At 50.0% G+C, this 21,137-nt stretch overlaps 1 protein-coding gene across 1 annotated transcript in view; it reads right to left on the reverse strand.

Annotated features, from left to right (window-relative positions):
- Positions 1–12,918: 12,918 nt before the first annotated feature.
- LOC146338585 (uncharacterized) overlaps positions 12,919–21,137 on the reverse strand; it is a 77,816-nt gene continuing 69,597 nt past the window's right edge. Inside the window, exons 2-4 of the mRNA XM_084813348.1 lie at positions 20,818–20,918; positions 18,113–18,372; positions 12,919–13,923 (exon numbers count right to left, since the gene is read on the reverse strand). Coding sequence (XP_084669474.1) covers positions 13,612–13,923; positions 18,113–18,372; positions 20,818–20,918 — 673 coding nt within the window. The 3' untranslated portion in view covers positions 12,919–13,611. The remainder of the gene's footprint in view (positions 13,924–18,112; positions 18,373–20,817; positions 20,919–21,137) is intronic.

The following is a 21,137-nucleotide window of genomic DNA, read 5'->3' on the forward strand; positions in this document are numbered from 1 at the left end:
AGATTAACCCAGAGGTTTCATGTAGATGCTGAACAACATAGGGGATAAACACAGCCCCATGGTATAATTGCCAGGGCACAGAGCAATAATCCTCCAGCACCACCTTCTGGAATTCACTATCCAAGTAGGAGTAGAACCACTGCAATGCAGTGCCTCCAGCTCCCAACCTAGACAAGCTGAAGGGTACCATGGTTAATGGTACTGAAAGCCGCTGAGAGATCCAGGAGAATCAACTCCCCCTCTCCCTCTCCCAGCCACAGGGCAATTAAGGCAGTTTCCATTCCAAAACCAGGCCTGAAGCCCAATCAAAATGGATCTAGATAATCTATTTCATCAAGAGTGCCTGGAGTTGTCCTGCCCAAGAAGGGGATATTGACCACCGGCCTATAGTTGTTCACATCCTCCAGGTCCAGGTTAGGCTTTTTCAGGAGTGGCCTGATTACCACCTCTTTTAAAGAGGCCGGCACCACTCCCTCACTCAAGAAGGAATCTGCAACCTCCTGGATCTAGCTGGACATCCCCTGCTTGTTTGATGCAATAAGCCATGAAGGTCAAGGGTCAAGCACACAGGTGGTCAGTTGGACTTGGCCAAGCACCTTGTCCGCATCCTCAAGCCTCAATAACTGAAACTCATCCAATTAAACTGGACCAGATGGTGCTCTGGATGTCTTTGCTAATGGAACTGCATTAATCACGGCATCCAAGTCATGATGAATCTGAGCAACTTTATTTTCAAAATGCTGTGCAAACTCGGCGCAGTGTGCTACCGAAGGTTCCACAGTTTCTCTCCCTGGTCCAGAATGTTGCAGGCTGTGAATCACTCAGAAAAGCTTCACTGGATGACACTGAGAAGATGCAATGCTGGTGGAAAAGAACTGCCTCTTTGCCACCCTCACCACCACAGCATAGGCTCAATAATGAGCTCTAACCTGTGTTCGGTCAGACTCAGTGCATGTTTTACTCCACCTGCATTCTAGCCATCTCCCCATTTGCTTTGTTGCCCTCAGCTCAGGTGTATACCAAGGAGTTGGCTGGGCCCTGCTCACGAGGAGAGGGTACTTGGGCACAATCGTGTCAACTGCGTGAGTCATCTCTGCATTCCACAGAGCGACCTGGGCTTTGACAGGAGCACCAGCCATACCAGCAGGAAAATCCCCCTCTGGAATCCATCAGAATCCATTAGCCTCAGGGGGCGGACCATTTTAATAGGTCCCCCACCCTTGCAGAGGGGAAAGGCTGCTGAGAGTCTAAACCTTAGCAGGAAGTGATCTGACCATGACAAGGGGACAAACGTTAACCTCACTTTCAGATCACCATCCTCCTGCCCAGTCAGGAAACCAGATCGAGAGTGTATCCATTTACATGAGTTGGGCCGATGACATGTTGGGACAGCCTCACGTGTCATGGCAGCCATGAAGTCCCGAGCCACCCCGGATACAGCAGCTTCACCATGTAAGTTGAGATACCGTATGGGGAGTGTTCTCCCTCCTATAACACAAAAAAATGAATATGGCAGCTACATATTACCTCCAGGATCAGAGAGCATATGCCTTTCAATATCATTCATTGGGGAGCACAAACGGGCGGATTCTATTGCCCCCATGCTCTGCTTGTGGGCTTCCCATAGCCATCTGATTAGCCAATATGGAGAGAGAATGCTGGACTACATAAGCCTTTGGTCTGATCCAGCAGGGCTATTTTTATATTCTTAAATATAAGGATATCCAACAGTGGAGTCTGGTGGCTCCGATTTCATGGGGCTGTGATCCCATTCTGGGTTTCAGTCAGAACCCCGAAGGAGCTATCCAATGTGCTGAACCTATTTTGGGGATAGGATTCATCACCTTGGATAGCTCTTTTAGAGTTCTGGCTGGTTCTGAAACCTAAAATGAATTCACAGCCCCACCACAATTGGAGCCACCAGCCACCACTGGATGTGAAAACTAAAACAGAACTCACGTCTGCTCTGCATGAGGTGGTGAGGTAGCTGGAAACTGTCAAAAGTTTTGACTCTTCCTTACAGGCAGCCCACAGGCTTGTTTTCTGTAGCTCGGCAGTTTCTCCAGAGATCGCTCTCCATCTGGAACAGAGGCTTTGTTTTTCTCATTTTAAATATATATATAAAAATCAAATAGAAAGTTGTTAAAAGCTGCAGGAGCTCCCAGATGTGAAACCAGTATTTTATTTTATTATTAGAGAAGCAGACCAAAGAAGGGAAAACACATATCAGAGTCTTTCTGTGTGTAATCAAATGGATCCATTCTAAATGTCCTCTGTTCTTCTTTTCTTGAAGTTTTTGTTCTATGCTTTTGGTTTGTTGTTTTTATACAATAACCACAGTTCAGACAATGTAATAAATCAGACCATTGTATGTAATGATGGTGTGAAGGTCTGAGGCCTACAGAAGCAAGGGAAAAGGTCAGGCCTAGAGGCCTGGAGTTCTTTGTTGGGAGGGGGTATCCCTAAGAGGAGTAGTTTCATTTCCCTGATTAAGTTCCAGTTGCATTTCCCCAATTAAGTTTCATTTCTTTAGGTTTGAAACCGTATTTTCACTTTTACGGGAGGAAGGGTTATAAAGAGAGTGAGAGAGCCAGTAAGAGCAGAGTCAGGGAGACTAGAGCCTGAAGAGGGAGCAGGAAGAAGCAGCCTGGAGATGACTAAGCTTTACAGCTAAGGTAAAGGAACATGCATTTTGCAACTTTCATTTTTTTTCTTAATGCCATTTGTATCACTCATCTCTATTGTGTGAATACCTTCAGTTGTGATTTGCTTGCTTGAATTTACCAGTAAACTGTTGTGGTTAAACCCTTTGTCTAGAGTGTCAATCATCACACGTCTACAGCCTAAACCCCACGTTATTGGAAAGGGGAAGGTAAAAGGAGGAAGGTAGGACTCTTAAGGAGGCAAGAGATCCTCAAGGAATTTCTCAGGGGGTCCAGGTAGGGATGGAGGAGAATTCCACCACAGACTCCAATGAGGCCGGATTCTAAGAATCTGGCCCCCCGGAGTCCATGGCGGAACAAAAGACTCACCTCCGCCACCCGGGGGAATCCATGCAGGGCTGGATCCTACCTGCTGCCATCCACTGCCGCCTGTCCCATCTGCTGCTACCTGTCTTTGGACGCAAATGGTGTCTGGCGTAGCAGATGCCATTTTCTTCCCTGCCTTTTGCCATGATAGGCTACGTAAAGATTTGTAAAGATATGTAAAGATTTTATGTAAAAATATGGATAATGTTGTGAATTTTAGTAAACACTGATCAAACCCAAACTTAAACAACATTCTGACACATCCCTAGTGGATATGCACCGGAGGTTTCCGATCTTAATCTATTTTGTGTGTTCATCCAAGAAGCTAACGGAAAACTATTTAGTACTAATTCCATCCCATTGTGGCAAAGATGTTCCATCTGTCAGGGTTTCCCTTATAACCTGGACCTAGGGGTGTATGGAACTCACCTCCGAGTCTGCCAGGGGGTCCACAGGGGGGGGAGGTGATCTGTTTCTCCCCCTGGAATCCTCCCTGGTCAGCTCCGCTCCATGGAGAGTCTGCAGAGCTGCAGGCTGGGTCCATCCGCTGCCAGACTGCCGGTCTTCAGACGCAAATGGCATCCGGCGTAGCAGACACCATTTGCATCCCTGCTCTTTGCCGTGATAGGCTATGTAAATCTTTACATAAATCTTTAGGTAGCCTACCACGGCAAAGAGCAGGGACGCAAATGGCATCCGCTACGCCGGATGCCATTTGCATAGGGATGGACGAAAGTCACTTACCTGGTCCCACAGCTTGCTTCGCGGTGGGGGGAAGGTGCTCCATTCCTCCCCGCCAAAATTCTGGCCGGGTGGGAGGCGCCCCATCCCTCCGGCCGCGAATCCTCCTGGCCGACCGGGATGCAAGTGGCGGCGGCTGTAGCCGCCATCGTTTGCGTCCCTGCAGTCAGCCGCGTGATAGGCTACGTAAGGATTTATGTAGCCTGTCACGGTGTTTTTGGAAAATTTAGCCGTGATAGGCTACGTAAATCTTTACGTAGCCTATCACGTTTGTTGTTTGTTTGTTTGTTTGTTTTACTGGGAAATGGCGGTGGCGGCAGCCGGTTGGAAGACAAAGCCGCCGCCGGGAGCCACCAGCGCCAGGGACATTCAACAGAGGTAAGTCCCATTCCGGGGGGGCGGGGGGCGGAGAATTTCTCCAGCAATTTCGGGGGGCTGAATGCGTTGGCATCCGGCCTCCCGGCGATTCATGGAGAAATTCTCCGCCATCCCTACTTTGCATCTGAAGACCGGCCGTCCGGCAGTGGACTGACCCAGCCGGCGGCTCCACAGACTCTCCATGGAGTGGAGCTGACCATGGAGGATTCCAGGGAGAAAAACAGATCGCCTCCCCCCCGCGGACCCCCCAGCAGACTCGGAGGTGAGTTTCATACACCTCTAGGTCCAGGTCATAAGGGGAACCCTGACAAATGGAACATCTCTGCCACAATGGGATGGAATTAATACTAAATAGTTTTCCGTTAGCTTCTTGGATGAACACACAAAATAGATTAAAACTGGAAACCTCCAGTGCATATCTACTAGGGATGTGTCAGAATGTAGTTTAAGTTTGGGTTTGATCAGTATTTACTAAAATTCACAACGTTCTCCACATTTGGGACAAAAAGAACATGAGATTAAAAAAATGAATGTGGGAGAAACTAAAATTGACAAGATTTGTCCATCCAGACCTGAGTGTATGAGTGCTTTGCTTTTTAAAATCTGGGTTTGAATGCCTGTGTATTCAACCATGTTAGTGATTCATTAGGGTGACCATTTTTTATTTTTTTATTTTTTTTTTGGTCAGGCTTCTCATCTTTAACAGCAATATGGCAGAAAGGTACGATGTGGACCTCTCCATGCTGGAAATAGTTGTACCTCTTGCATTTGGCTGGTGCAGATGGGTGAGAATTTGTTTCAGTTCATTTTTGATGAGAATTTACCAAAAATTCACAATATTTTTCATATCTGGGAAAGAAAGAATTTGAATTAAACATTTTGAATGTGAGAGAAACTGACAGATTTGCCCTTCCCTAGTATCAATACATAGTTACCCTAGATCAGACACGTTAACCGTCAGACTGGCCTATGTTTAAATGAGCCTTCTTCAACCCGGTGCTCCCACAGATGTTTTAGACTTCAACTCCCATCAGCCCCTACCAGAATGGCCAGTGGTCATGAATCTTGGGAGTTATAGTCCAAATCATTTGGAAGGCATCAGGTTGAAGAAGGCCTTCAACAGACCAAACTGATTATTAATGTGATTGATGTAAGACAAGTATGTATCACGTTGGGGAATGAAGATTTAATGCATAAAGGCCTAAACTCTGGTTAAGTATGACCCCTAAGGTCATGAAAGGGTTCTCTTTTGCTTCCATGCTAGGCTTTTTAATTAATATGAATCCTTTTTTTCCTCTTTTCTCATTCATATTTCCCACACACACCTGAAAATCCAGAATATTATTGACACCATTGCATGCCCATTTCCCCCCCCCCCCATGAGGGATGGTGCAAGCACTTGACTGGGTCCAGGAGTCCATCAGAATCCCCCCTACTTGTCCCCCCAAATACAGCTCAGTGAGTTGTTGCCCCAATCGCAGAGCTGTGCGAGCAGCTCACACCCAGCAGCCACCCATCCTCCTTTCAAGCCACCATCTTTTATGCAAGATGGGCTCTATATTTTTGGATATTTACTGTTGTGTGCAATGGCAGCTTTAAAGGGCCATTTCCACAACAGTTGTTGTTGTTCAGTCGTTCAGTCGTGTCCGACTCTTCGTGACCCCATGGACCATAGCACGCCAGGCCTTCCTGTCCTGCGCTCTCTCCCGGAGCGTGCTCAAGTTCATATTCATTGCATCCGTGATGCTATCTAGCCATCTCATCCTCTGCCATCCCCTTCTCCTTTTGCCTTCAGTCTTTCCCAGCATCAGGGTCCACAACAGTAGAGGCCTGTAATGTCATGGAAATAGCCCTTTACAGCCACCGTTATGCGCAACAGTAAATATACAAAAATAAGGGCTGTGCACAGACCCCAGCTTTGCTTTGGATGCCACTTCAGACCTCCCAAAGCAGCCCCGCTTTGCTTCAGACTGATTCAGACCCCATCTGATTTGCTTCGGATTTGGATCTGAAGCGAGATTCAGATACCTGAATCACTCTGATACGACATTTTCTGATTGACTTGCACTAGAAAATAGAAATGCCCATAACTTTTTCAGTTTTCATAATAAATACATGAAATTTGGAGACCTGCTATCCCACATGGAGGGGATTCCACCTACCAAATTTCAGAGTTTGGCCCAGTAGTGTTCATCCTAGGTGGAGTTACAATTTGATTTTTTCAACGTTTCAAAGCAAAGAGCTATAACATTTCACTGTTTTCACAGAAGTGCATGAAATTTGGGGGCCTTCAGCTCCCATAGAGGGGATTCCACCTGCCAAATTTCAGACAGTTTGACCAAGTAGTTTTTGTGCTAGGCGCTAGGGATGTACAAAACCCACTTACCTTTTCACGGAATTTTTCATGGGGGGATGGGGGGAGGCGATCCGGTCCTTCCCCCTGGAATCTTCGATGGCCAGCTCCGCTCCGTGGCCAGGCCATGGAGCAGCCAGCCAGGGCAGTCCGCAGCCGGATTTCAGGCCGCGGACGGGCTGCTGCAGCTGCTATTTGCGTCCAGCCAGGCAGCCATGATAGGCTACGTAAGAATTTACGTAGCCTATCACGGCTAACCCCCCCCAAAAAAAACAGTGTATGCAAATGGCGGCGGCTATGGTGGCCGCCATTTCCGTTCCGTATTTTTTGGCGATTTATCTTATATAAATATTTAAGATAAAATGTAAGATAAAACGGCAAAAAAGGGGAACGCAAATAGCGCCCACTACGCTATTTGCGTTCCCCTTTTTTTCGCCATTTTATCTTACATAAATATTTACATAAGATAAATTGGCGAAAAGTAGGGACTGCAAATGGCGGCTGCTGTAGCCGCCGCCATTTGCGTACACTGGGGGGTTTGGGGGGGTTAACTGTGATAGGCTACATAAATTCTTATGTAGCCTATCACAGCTGCAAGGAGAGCAATGGCGGCAGCAGCAGCCTGGCCGCCCCCACCGGAGCCACCGCCGCCGCCACCGAATCCGTCACATCCTCACCCTCGCTATTTGCGTTGCCCTTATTTTCGCCGTAGTCTACGTAAATCTTTATGTAGACTACCCCTGCCCAAATAAGGAACACAAATGGCGGCGCCCATGGGCGCCGCCATTTGCGTACGCGCTTTTTTTTTTCCAAAATCACCCGTGATAGGCTACATAAAGATTTACATAGCTTATCACGGCTGACTTTGAAAATCTAGCCGTGATAGGCTACGTAAATCGTTATGTAGCCTATCTAGGGATGCGGGAGAATTTCTCCCCGAAACTTCGGGGGGCCGAGTGCCAACGCATTCGGTCCTCCGAAGGTTCAGGGAGAAATTCTCCGCCACCCCCCCACCACCACCCCGGGATGGGACTTACCTTTCACGAATGTCGCTCCCGGCAGCGGGTCCCGGTGGCGGTTCAGGAGGTCTTCGTCAGGGGCGGGGGCGGCAGCCGTTCTTTCGACCGGCTGCTGCCGCCGCCATTACAAGAAAAGTTAAAAAAAAAAAAAGCCCCTGTGATAGGCTACATAACGATTAACGTAACCTATCACGGCTAGATTTGCAAAGTCAGCCATGATAGGCTACGTTAATCGTCACGTAGCCTATCACGGGTGACTTTGAAAAAAAAAAAGCGCGTCTATTTTATTTTGGCACGTCTAGTCTACGTAAAGGTTTACGTAGACTACGGCGAAAATAAGGGAACACTATTTGCGTTGCCCTTATTTTTGCCGTAGTCTACGTAAATCTTTACGTAGACTAGTTGTGTCAAAATAAGGAACGCAAATGGCGGTCCCCATGGGAGCCGCCATTTGTGTACGCGCTTTTTTTTTTTCAAAGTCACCCGTGATAGGCTACATGACAATTTACATAGCCAATCACGGCTGACTTTGGAAATCTAGCCGTGATAGGCTACGTAAATCGTTACATAGCCTATCACGGGGGTGTGTGTGTGTGTGTGTGTTTACTTTTTTTTTCGCGGCCAGGTAGATGGGGCACTTCTACCCAGCCTGAATTTCGCCGGCGAGGGATGGGGTGCCTCCCCCCCTCGCCTGAACTTTGGGGGGAGAACCGAAGTGCCTCCCCCCCACTGCGAAGCAAGCTTCGAGAACAGGTAAGGGACTTTCATCCATCCCTAAGCCTATCACATTTTTTTTTTTTACTTTACTTTTTTTATTTCGCGGCCAGGGAGACGGGGCACTCCCCCCCAGCCTGAATTTCAGCGGTGAGGGATGGAGCGCCTCCCCCCGGCCTGAATTTCGGCCGGGAGGGGCGGGGCGCCTCCCCCTCCTCCAAGAACTTCGGGGGGAGAACCAAAGCACCTCCCCCCCACCGCAAAGCAAGCTGCGGGACCAGGTAAGGGACTTTCGTCCATCCTTACTAAATTGTCATGCCCTCTTTCTCTGCTTCCACCCCGTTTTCCTCGACCACCAATCATTTGGTGGCTTCCCAGCTTTTGTGCAGTTTTCCCCCAACCATTCTAAAAGGTAGAACTGCCCTCCCAAAGCTTGGTTACTGGCAGGAAGAGCTTTAAGCTAAATGATGCTGCTCTTTTGGCCCCTTCCACTTTTGCCTTTGCCCCTTGCCCCACTACTGGGATGCATTCCCCCAAACAGAATTCAGCCCTCAGGCTAGAAGAGGCTCTGCTTTATAGGGAAAGGAGAGCAGCTAAAGTTCCCCCATCAGCAGTACTGATGGTGGTTGTGGTTAAGGAGGAGGGAGGAGAGTCGTTATTCCCCAGAATAGGGATAAACAGATTTTGTAAAATCTCTTCTGTCTGCATCTCATGGATTGTCAGATGCCTTTCATTCCATTGTCCGCTCATTGACAGAATCAGATTTTTTCCAATGTCCCAAATTTCCACAAATTTGTGTTTGCTAAAGTTTGCATTTATGAAAGTTCGCACTTGCAAAAATATGCAAATCCCCTCAAAAAATACACAACCACCCCACCATGTGCATTTTCATGCTTTTGCCTATGGGGGAAATGTGCATTTTCAACCAGTGTTTTGGACTGAATTTTATTACATATTATTCTACAACTAAATTTGCGTGACATTCTGGAAAGTTTTTAAAAAAATGCTCCTGAAGTCTGCAGAATCCATGCAACTCAGGAAAAGCCGGTCTGCTGTGGAATCTGCAGGTTGGATTCATAGAAACCCAGACTCATTTGATTCCATTGCAGATTTCCCCCACATCTCTACCCCAGAATAAGAATCCTGTCTGAATAATGTCTTCCATTATGCTGAGCCTATGTATTGTGCAATTTGCACTGACTCTAGCTGGTGCTTCTGCAGCATTAAGCAAGCAAAATTGCTTCTCTCTGTTGTTATCATCTGGAGGAAGCACCCTTTTGTTTGCATTCAGAAAGTGGGGATGTTTTCTACCATTAATTCTAGATGTCAACACTCCACAATGGTGACTTTTGCTAATGCTTGCCTTTTCAGTCAAGCTCATATCACTTTTATGGTGTGTGTGTGTGTGTATGTGTGTGTGTGTTTAAAATTTTATTTCTGCTTTGCCATTCTGACTGATAACCGCCAACTCCAGGCTGGAAAATCTACCTAAATGGGAACATTTCCACCCAGGGAGAGAAGATTACACTGTGCCATTTGTTTAATAGTTCACATTACTGTACTGAGAATGCTACAACTAAAAGCCAATTTTTCACCACTTGGATTGTTAATGTTTCAAGGGAAATGTCACCATTGCCTCTGTCTCATCAGAGTGATAACTTTTGGACTCAGTGTAAAAACCTGAAGAGAATCTTTCCTGGAGCAGATATGGGGCCTGTTTCTTCATATCACATCTTTCCTTCCAGAACCTCAGGTCAAGGGTTTTTTGCCCCAGAACCACCCTGTGAAATAAAATGAGCTATACATAGGAACGAGTGGAAAATTCATTTGATTCACATTTTAATGTGAATTTATCAAATGCATACTTCCCTAACCTACACATGAACTGGAACACATTTATAGGGTGAAAATTGCTTTTTTCCCCCAGATTTTGTGATGTAGTTTGCACATCTAAAACAGATGCACAAACAGACGTTGTGCATGGTTTTCCCAATTATACACACAAAAATGTGTCTGATATGGAAAAGTGTGCACAGAAATATGGATGTCAGGAGAAATGTGCCATAAAGTACATGAAAATGTTTGTGCAGTCTTTAAAACAAAATTCACAGCTTGATGTGGAAATGAAATAGAAAGAACTTTACTTTGGAAAAATGAGGAACAGAGCAGAAAGAAACTTCATCCATCCCTTGCTAAAAGCAGCATCTTGTCAAAGATCTCCTAATGAACTTTGTATGTGAGAAACACATGGATGGCGTTTCTTTGGGTTTGTGTGTTAGCTTGATTTAATTGAAAGGAGCAGCAAGAGGTCACCAGTCAATGGCAGTTTCAATAGAGGAATGATGCACCCTTTCTCTTCCTGTTTTTTGCCTGTAATCACCCTATCAATGCTGCTTTCTTGATATGATGTCCCCAACAACAGGGGAAAGCAGCTGGGGGAGTAATTTTGAGGAAAACCAGCAGGAAGGGGAAATACTCCTTCACCGAGTAGAGAGCTGGACTAGAAGGCCTAGAAATGCCACTCCAGGTCTATGACTCCAAGTCAGGGTTGGGCAACTTGTGGCCCTCCCGATGATTTGACTGACAATTCCTGCCATCCCGAAACATTGATTATGCTAGCTAGGGCTGATGGGAATTGTAGGTTACAACATCTGGAGGGCCACATGTTGCCCACCACGTTCTATTTATTCTGTGATTACTAGGGCTGTGCAGGGACCCCCAATCCAAATCGGAAGCCGCTTCGTGGCTTTGGAGGTGGGTCCGATTTGGCTTGGGCTGATTCGAGGGGGCCCCGACCTGACTCGGCCCTTAACCAGAAGTGGGATCCTGAATCCCACTTCGGGGGGCCCTGATGCCCCGTGCAAACCCCCAGCTCCTTACCTGGGCCGCTGGTTCTACCTCCGCCACTGCTGCCACTTCCTCCGCTGCCGCTGTTGCAGCCACCGCCACCTGCACTATTGCCACTGCCGTGACTGCTGCACCTGCCACAACCAAATCCTGAGCCCTGGACATGCACCAGCTTTTATTGCAGGGAGTCGCCATTTTAAAAATGGCGACTCCTGCCAAAAAGGGCTGGCGTGCATCCAGGGCTCAGGAGCTGGCAGTGGCAGCAGCGGGGGAGGAAGAGGAGGATGAGGGCATGGCAGCAGAGGCTGTGATGGAGGCCATGGTGGTGGCAGTGACTCCTGTGAGTCACCTCAGGTAAGGAGCTGGAGGTGCTGACATGGGGGCCGCGCCTCAGGCCGAAGCTCTGCACAGCCCTAATGATTATGCAGAAACCTGGAAGGAGGAGGAAAGATTAAGAATGAGTCCCTCTCAATATTGTCCTACACAGCCCATCGTGCTCCTTCTTAATTAAAACAAAATAAGGAGAGTGTGTGGGATTTTATGCTTTGTTTATAAACAAAGATATAAATGTAAAAAATAATAATATGAATTTAAAAAATGGAGGAGGAGGGGGATTAGATACATGCAGAAAAATACCGAAATAATTATGTAAATATTTCCATCAGTATTTACATAAGTTACCTCAGTACATAACACTTAGTTTATTGTCCCCCATTCCATCCAGCATTTCCTCCACATGAACTTGTATTTTTCTAAGGATTTGAATGCATAAATTTTGGGAAAGTTAAAAAGCATCTGAAAGTCCACAGACTCCACGCGGCCTGAGGGGGGCGCTCCACAGCAGATTCTGCAGGTCGGAGTCTTAGAAATCTGAGCTCATTTTAATCCATCTTGAATTTCTCCAGCATCCCTAGCTGCAACAGCATTAGGGATGTCCATTGCTGGGAGATCCTGTTCGTTTGGGGCTGTACGTGTTCCGCAGCATGTACAACTCAATTCACATTTGCGAGTCAAGCTGTGGGCTTCTCCCTGAACTCTGGGAACTTTTTTTGCACATTTCTTCCTCAAATTCCTGAGCAATCTGCAGAAATCCATGAGCAGTTTGCACAAATGTGGAACATGAGAAAAAAAAATGCACAAACTGTCCGGAAAATCCATGAACTGGCCTGACTTGCTACAGACTGATTTGGGCACCACAGCAGGAACTGGAAAAAAGTGTGTGTGGGGGAAAACCTAGGAAAATTCATTGAACTCCACCACCACCCTAACAGATTCCTCTGACATCCCTAAACAGTACCAACTGTGTTATTACCCTGGCCCCCATTCTCCATAATGCAGGTATGAGGGGACAGTGTTGTGTCTAGCTCCAGGGCTCGAGCTAGTGCTGAGTCAACATTTGTCCTCTAATTTCCTGAGCATTTTCTTCCACCATAAATGAGGCATCGATTGGTTCTACCTCATTCTCTAGGTGTTTTATCATTTATTTTTGTGGTGTCTGAGGGCTTACCTAATCACTGCAAGGCAGCCAATGGGGCTGTCTGTGTGTTTTCTTCCTCTGACACATCTCTCCGTCGCTCTGCAACCTCCCAGGCTGCCTGCACTTCCTGATCTGAAAAAGGCCCATGGGAGGAACTCCCTTATGATGTCTTCCCCTGGGCTTTAATTGAAGTGCAGGGAGCCAAGGAGACTACGGGCTGCCAGAGAGATGACCATGCAAGGAAAGATATGGCACTCCCACACACTCCTTAGCCACCTCACAAGTAAGGTAAGCGCAAGATACCCAAACCCAACCCATAAGAATTTTTCCAAAATGTTCTTCACCACTGAGTTTCTTTTTGAAAGCAAGTTATTTTATTATTTATGTACTTACTTATTTACAACATTTGTATACAGTGGATACATCTACACAGATTCCAGAGCAGTGAACAGCAAGAGAAAAAACAAAAGATAAAAAGAAACATGATATTAAGATTATTCTTTAAAAAACAGACTGCCAATAAAACCTAGGCTGGTTAACCAAGGAACGCTTGCGAGCGGAGATGGGTTAAAGAAGACGCAGACAACAAGCTTGGGTTGAAAATTGGGCCACATTTATTGAAATACCTGCAAAGGGGTAACTAGGACGGGCATCTAACTGTGTCAGCGGCTAGCTGGCACTTCTTGGGCGAAAACACACCCAGCCTGAGGGGTGGCAGTGATCTCGCCATCCCTCCGGACTTCCCCTTCTGGGGGAGGTAGACCTTCCGGTGTCACCCCCGACCCGGTGCCACACAACACCTGGGTGAGTGAGTAGGGTTGGTCTCCCAGGCAACCCTTATCCCCCCGCCGAGCCGCACAACCCGTTCGGGGGGCCTCAGGTGTCACCTGTCACCATAAGGTGCCTCTGCATGCACACCATCCCTACTTTCCTCTTTTTGCCCGTCCTAGCCGCCACAGGAGTCACAAGCCTAGAGCTTGTGAAACTCCCCCCACCTGCGCAGAAGAACTTCCCGCAGGCCCCTTTGCAGATCAGACAGAAATATGTTATTCACTACATGAGACAGGCGGACACCGTCCTTCCTGTAACACTCCCTCCTTGTCCAAAGAATTCCCTGGCGGGTGGAGCATCCATCGCCTCATTCGCATAGGCCATAGGCCATTTCTCGGTGCACTTTCGGACGTGCCCTGCCGCTGGCAACGTCATTCCATTCCTTCCCATTGATCCATGGGAGCATTGAGGGCTGCAATAGGCTACTTCCGGCCAGGTATGCTGGACCACCTGCCTCTCAACCAAGGCCTGTTCGATCAGGTCCTCGTCTGGCTTACAGCCGAAGTCATTCCTCTCAATGTGCAGCACCTGGACCTGTGGAGGAAGATTGACAAACTTTGGTGGAACCGAGTGAGGAGGGGACTCCCACCGTATGCCACGTCTGTGAAGCCACTGGATCTTAATGTGATGGGGTGGCAGAAGCTGAAGTCTGAAGATGACATACAAGCCCTTCATGCAACTCCAGACATCATAACGAGCCCATGTAAGAGCACCCGTACCGGCGTGCGATGAGTCTGCTGGTCTAGGGAATAAGCACATTAGGGCAAGCAAAGCAAAAATTGTGTCAGGAAGAAGTGGACAACTCGTGAACGCAGGCTGGAATGCTGTGAAGTCCCATTTTTGAAATGTCATAACATGCCTGAGAGAGAAACCTCCAGCAGCTTACCATGGAGACTGCTTCAATGTAACAATAGTGGGTTCTGAACTGCAAATTACCTAGGCCTAGCAGGGTAGAGCTAATGTAGAAACTGCCAAAATTGCCTTTATGTCAACAGTGAGCCATTGAAGTGATAAAACCGAGGCCCCTCCTCCGACCCGCGGCATTCCATAAAACCCATAAGGTGCCGACAGGGCATAACCCATGGACTTACGTTTGGACGTGGGCCACTGCCGTGCCCTTGCCATACTGATCAGTTTGATCACCAATTACGTAAATGGGTTACATTGGGCCAGACCTGTACTTTGAAGCATATCAAGGCCCTCCGGGACAAGTCAGTCTTGGGAGCCCAGACCAACCCTGGATTCCTAACGGGGGGGGGGGTTGAAGAAGGCCGTTAAGGCTGCCACGTGGAACAGGGAACGTCTTACTGGAAGGCTCAAATGGAGGGCCGTTACCCCAGAGCCCGAAAGGGGTATCCGGAGAGAGAGAGGGTGGCTAATTTACTAAAGCAGGCAACATCTGTGCCCAACCTTATATTGCACACCGAACCCAAAAATCTGACATGGAGTCAGTGAATCCCACCATTGTGGGCTGGAAGGCTAAATGGCCAGCTTGCGATTTATGGTCCCAGATAGTCTGTTGTTCCTTAAGGAGGTGCAAAATTGCAGCCAATGAACTATAGGTAATGGCCATGAATCCTATCGCTGAAGCTTTGCCTAATGTGCGGCACACTATACCTGCTCTGACGCAGGCAGCTCCTATACAGGTGCCATGGAATGCAGGATGGCATGCCCGACTTCAGACTCCCAGTCTCCCATAGTACTGCAAGGATGGGATCTGGGAATGGGCATGCCCCCGGGACTAAGGCCCGGAAGTTGTTGACCTGATTTCATGACAAAGCATCGACAATTGGGTTTGCCTAACCTGGCACATGGCGGGCCCAGAACCGGCTGTTGTAATACTGACACTGGAGCGCAAACAGACTGACACACGGCATGACCCTCTGATTTCAGAAGGACGGAGAGTGAATAACGTGGTCACGTTGTCATACCGAAGGGGGGGGGTTACTGACTTGGCTATAAGGTCATCCAAAATGTGCTTGGAGGCGGCAGCATCCACTCTACAGGCCACTACCCACCGCACGATCGGACCTGCCCTAAGAGTAGGGATGGGGGAGAATTTCTCCCTGAAACTTCGGGGGGCCGAGTGCCAATGTATTCGGTCCTCCGAAGGTTCGGGGAGAAATTATCCGCCACCCCCTGCCACCCCCCACCACCCCCCCCCCGGGATGGGACTTACCTTTTACGAATGTCGCTCCCGGCGGCGGGTCCCGGCGGCAGTTCGGCAGGTCTTCGTCAGGTGCGGGGGCGGCAGCTGGTCTTTCAACCGGCTGCCGCCACTGCCATTACAAGAAAAGTAAAAAAAAAAAAAAACACCCCTGTGATAGGCTACGTAACGATTAACGTAGCCTATCACAGCTAGATTTGCAAAGTCAGCTGTGATAGACTACGTTAATCGTCACGTAGCCTATCACAGGTGACTTTGAAAAAAAAAAAGCGCATACGCAAATGGCGGCCCCCATAAGGAGCCTCCATTCATGTTCCTTATTTGGTCCCTGTAGTCTACGTAAAGATTTACGTAGACTACAGCAAAAATAAGGGCAACGCAAATAGTGTTGTCCTTATTTTCCCCGTAGTCTACGTAAATCTTTACGTAGACTACAGGGACCAAATAAGGAACGCGAATGGCGGCTCCCTATGGGGGCCACCATTTGCGTACGCGCTTTTTTTTTTAAAGTCACCCGTGATAGGCTACGTGATGATTAACGTAGCCTATCACGGCTGACTTTGGGAATCTAGCCGTGATAGGCTACGTAAATCATTACGTAGCCTATCACGGGGCTTTTTTTATTTTTTTTTACTTTTCTTTTGAAGTTCGCGGCCGGGGAGACGGGGCGCTTCTCCCCGGCCTGAATTTCAGCCAGGTGAGGCGGGAAGCCTCCTCCCCAGCCTGAATTTCGGCCGGGCGAAGCGGGAAGACACCCCCCCCTCGCATGAACTTCGGGGGGAGAAGCGAAGCGCCTCCCCCCTCACCGCGAAAAAAGCTGTGGGACAAGAAAAGCCCCCCTTTCGTACATCCCTACCTAAGAGTGTGAAACCCCCTGGAGTAGCGGCGGAACCACGTGAATCCGCAGTCCAGCTTTTAAGAGCAGCTCACACCTCCATAAGGAGGTGCCATTAAAGCCCTACCAAGTTGAAGCCATGCCCATGGATACGTGCACACAGCGGAAATGACCCTGGTTTAATGGTGCGGAAGCCGCAGTCCTTGCACTGCCCAAACTGAGCTGGCACGAGAAGGCACGGTCAGGGGCCGTTACCCTAACTGTGAAAAGAAGATGCCCTAAAATATCTTGCATGGCCCCCCAAAGGAAAACCCTAGGAAGATCTATAACTGCTTGAAGCTGTGCTCAAATGACCTAAAAGTTGTCCTGAGGGATGTGAGAATAACGCCTAAAGGGTATCAAATTGGCTTTACTCAATGTTGATGTGGGAAACACGCCCTCAGCCTTGGTGAGCTAAGGGACACCGAGGTAAAAGGGAAGGGAAGCAATACTTGCGTTAGGTCAGAACGTTGACCACCATCTTTGGACTCCATGTAGGATATGCCCCTCAGGGCCCGTGGCCAGGATACCAAACCAAGACAACTGCCACATCAGCAAGGTGTATCGCACTGAGCACTGATGATCAAGGATCTCGTGATTAACAAACTGGCCCTCAGGGAAGAGAGGTTAGGAATCGGATAAGCACCCTAGAGGATTTCCTGGGAACCATTCCGAGAAGGGAAATCCCTAAATTAGATATCGGGGTGTGTAAAAAAAGGGGGGGCTATAACCCTTCTGCCAGTACTGCCTTGTTAAACCTCTCACGAACCTGTCGACGCCTGGCGAGGGGAACTGTTGCTTACAAAGTAAGGATGGCCTATGTTGACCTAGACAAAGGGGGAGGGGTCCTAGGACCTAGCATGAAAACATGTTCCAAGTTAAATGCGTTCCCCTTGTTGGGGTAGCGTCTTAAAGCTGGAGTAGCGGTGCCAACCTAACCAGGCATGGGCCCACCGGGGGGAGCTATAGCCTGCCCCTCGGCTTCCTATTGCCTCGGCCTTTCAAGGGGGACCCTACCATCCCCAGGCAATGGACAAAAGGTGCACGAGTGCTGACTGCTATAAGGGAGCACTTATGACGGAAAAGGTAAGGTTCTGGGAGTATGTGCCTTCAGGGTTGTATTCCCAGCACAGATAAAGGTGCTGAAGCAGTGGACCCACCATAGGCCGAGGGCCAGTGCGGGAGACAACCTGGGGAATGTGGCCACTGCCATATCTGTCATTAAAACACGGCCGGGAAGGAATCAAAATTGGAGCGAAAGGTCCAGGTCCATCAAGTCCCTGTGCAGAGGAGGGACAATGGCGGCCCTCCTGCTGAAGGCCTCGACATAAGCCAGCTACACACCTCTTCAGGTGAAAGCCATTACGAGAAGGAGTAGCCCCAGTGGCATTGCAAGTCACCAAATTAGTGTAGGGATCTAATATGCCACTTACATGGATGCCCAAGCGGGCATGGGCAGGGCAAGGGATCCTGAATTAATCCAGCAGAACCATATAAGACACTGAATTAAGTGGCTGGGGCTAATGCGGGGTGTGACTGATGGAGCTGCAGGTGGCCTGGGCATCGTATAGGGAGATGACAATGGGAGGAACAGCCGCCCCAGGGAGGTAAGCTAAGGTGGCAACCCCAAAGCCCTGAAGGTTGCCCATCTGGACAAGTGAGGCGAGGTGCAGTCATCTCACCCATATCCGGGGCAGCCGCGTCCTGGTCCCCGGGAGCAAGGGAGATGATGCTGCTTGCAGTGCTACTGACGGAGATGCCCCAGGAGGGCAGACCACCTCCAACTGTGGAGTGCCGCCTGGGCGAAACCACGAGGAGGATAATGTTGCTTGGATCATTGCTGACGGAGATGCCACAGGAGGGTGGACCGCCTGCAGCGGCGGTGTGCTGCCATGGTGAGCCTGCGAAGGCGAGGTGGAGGCCTCAATGGCATCCAGGTGCACTGCAATGGAAAGCAAGAGTGAACATTGCACCTGTTGTCATGTCTGTTTGGGGTGGACTGCCGTGGCTTTACCTGGGCACAGTCGGGGGAAGGAGAGGTGGTCCAGGGAGTACGTTCAGCTGTTTCCAGACGCATGAGAATGGAAGCCGAGACTGGGCCCGCAACATTGATTTGACTCAGAATCGTGCCTATGTAGAGGCCAATTTGTGGGGGCGTCACAGGGCTTCTACCTGTGCTACTGCCCCGTCCCCTCTTCGGGCCTGATGTTGTTAGAAAGAGGGGGATCCCGAACAGCAACCCAGGGAGCCGCTTGAACGAGGAAGTTAATTCATGGAATCATGGGGTTGGGAGGGGTCTGCAAGACCATCGAGTCCAACCCCCAGCTTGATGCAGGAAGCCTGATTCCCAGGTGGGCTCCAGTCCAAGTACAATCAGGGCTGACCCTGCCAGTTTCCCAGATTGGGAGCATCCAGCCCTTAGAGACACGGGAGGAAAAGGCTAGCATGGGGTGCAAAAAACCTCAGGTCTGGGGCTAGATCCAGCCCATTGGGGTTCCTCAGAAGGCCAAGCCCCACCTATTTCCAGGATCCACCTCCTTTCCCCGAGGCTTTTTGTTCCATGTGTTTATATCCCATGGTGTGTGTGTGTTTTGTTTTTTTTTCTCTTCCTTTCTTCCTTCCTTTCTTCCTTCCTTCCTTCCTTCTCCCCTTCCAACTGTGGAACTCAAGGTGGCAACACATGGCTGCCAAGCAGATTCCCCTCCAGAAAGGAGAGGTTCCTCTTGTGCAAGCACTGGGACATTACTAACTCCTAGGGGGACAAACGAGGGCAGGCCTAGAAGTTGCCATGCTACAAGCAGCAGCACACCCAGCAAGTAGCCTGCCGACCGGGCAAGGCCGCCTACTGCTGCAATGTCGGCCGTTATGCCGCTGATTCCAAGTTAGGAGGGTGTCTCCGCCACGCCCATGCAGGCAGCAAGCACCAGGGGCAACAGGCACCACACCCGAGTGCGCGCCGCCGCCACACCCGCAGGCAATTAAGAAGGGGGGCAGGTGCACCATTGCTGTAAGCGCCGTCGGCCTCAGGGGCTGGAAAACGCCGGAGACAATAGGTGCCGCGCCCGGCGCGCGCTGCCATCATACCCACCAGTGATCAAGAAGTGGGGGGGCAAGCGTGCCGTCGCTGTAAGCAGCGGCGGCCTCCAGGGCCGGCAAATGCCGGCAACAACAGGCGCCACACAGGAGCGCACGCCGCTGTAACGGACGCCAGCGGTCCTGCTGACGTACGAGGAAGCCCACCCACCGCTAGTGCTGGCGACTCCGGGGTCGCGGTGGCGTGAGTTGAACTGCTGGAGGAGGAAGGAGGAGGCGGCGGCGGCGGCGGCGGCGAAAGGCGGACACGCCGCCGCTATAAGTACTGGTGCCCCTGCAGAGAACAAGCACTGGAGAGGCAAAGGAGGGCGGCCAGGGAGGGGGCGGCGCTGGGCACAAGCGCCTCTGCCGCAAGCGCCGGCAGCCCTGGAGCCATGGTAGATGCGCCAAGCCATCGGCGGCAGAGAAGCGAGGGAGGAGGCGTGGGAGGAGGCGAGGGAGGGGGCGAGGGAGGGGGCGAGGGAGGGGGCGGGCGCGCAGCCCACCAACACTGGTGCCCACAGAGGTCAGCAAGTGCCGGCGGCCGCAGGGGCCGTGCCCAAGTGCGCGCTGCCACCAACGGCAGCGGTCCCGCTGGCAGGGGAGGCGCAGGCCTCAAAGGAATTGCGCCCGACGGCGTGCTCCCGCCGCAAGCGCCGGGGTGGAAGCGAGCCTGTTGGTAGTGATTTAGGCGCGTTACTTGCACACTGAGACCAGGTGGCTGGAACGGGACGAAGTCTCGAGCAGGCAGATGGTCTCCAGCAGACGGGTGTTCCTCGTTGTTTCCCAGCGGAGCTGTAGCTCTCTCTAGCTGCGTCGAGCCAGAGAGCTGAGTTTGGGAAGGGGGCTGAGTTTAAGGCAACTCAGCCTGCCCCACCCTGCATGGTGGTGCCACTGGGGTGCACTAATCAGAGGCCCCTACGTCTTGTCACCCCACCAGCCCGCAATGCCCCCCCCTTTCAGCCAGACAAGCTGGCGCCAGGGTGAGGGCATTTCCTGGAAAAGAATTGTTTTCAGGAGGTACTGAAAACAACCCACTGTTGGCTCCTGCTTGACCTCCAGAGGCTGTGTGTGTGTGTGTGTGTGTGTGTGTGTGTGTATACACTCTATGTGTGTTCTTTCTTATGAGTTAGGGATGAGTCCAAGCCCCTTGAGATGTCTGACAGCTCCAATTCTGAATCAGAGTTGGAACTAGGGATGGCGGAGAATTTCTCCACGAATCTCAGGGAGGCCGAATGCCAACGCATTCGGCCCCCCGAAATTGGTGGTGAAATTCTCCGCCACCCCCCTGCCCCCCCCCCGGGATGGGACTTACCTCGTGTGACTGTCCCTCTCGGCGGCAGGTCCCGGCGGCGGTTCGGCGGTGGTTCGGCGGGGGTGGGGACAGAGGCTGGTCTTCCGACCGGCTGCCGCCGCCTCCATTACAAAACAAAGTAAAAAAACAACAACAACACGTGATAGGCTACGTAACGATTTATGTAGCCTATCACGGCTAGATTTCCAAAGTCAGCCGTGATAGGTTACGTAAATCGTTACGTAGCCTATCACGGGTGACTTTGGAAAAAAAAAAAAGCGTGTACGCAAATGCTGTAGTCTTATTTTCGCCGTAGTCTACATAAATCTTTACATAGACTA

The sequence above is a fragment of the Heloderma suspectum genome, chromosome 9, assembly GCF_057233095.1.
Source record: "Heloderma suspectum isolate Gila_16-S chromosome 9, 16-S_ref, whole genome shotgun sequence".
NCBI lineage: Eukaryota > Metazoa > Chordata > Lepidosauria > Squamata > Helodermatidae > Heloderma > Heloderma suspectum.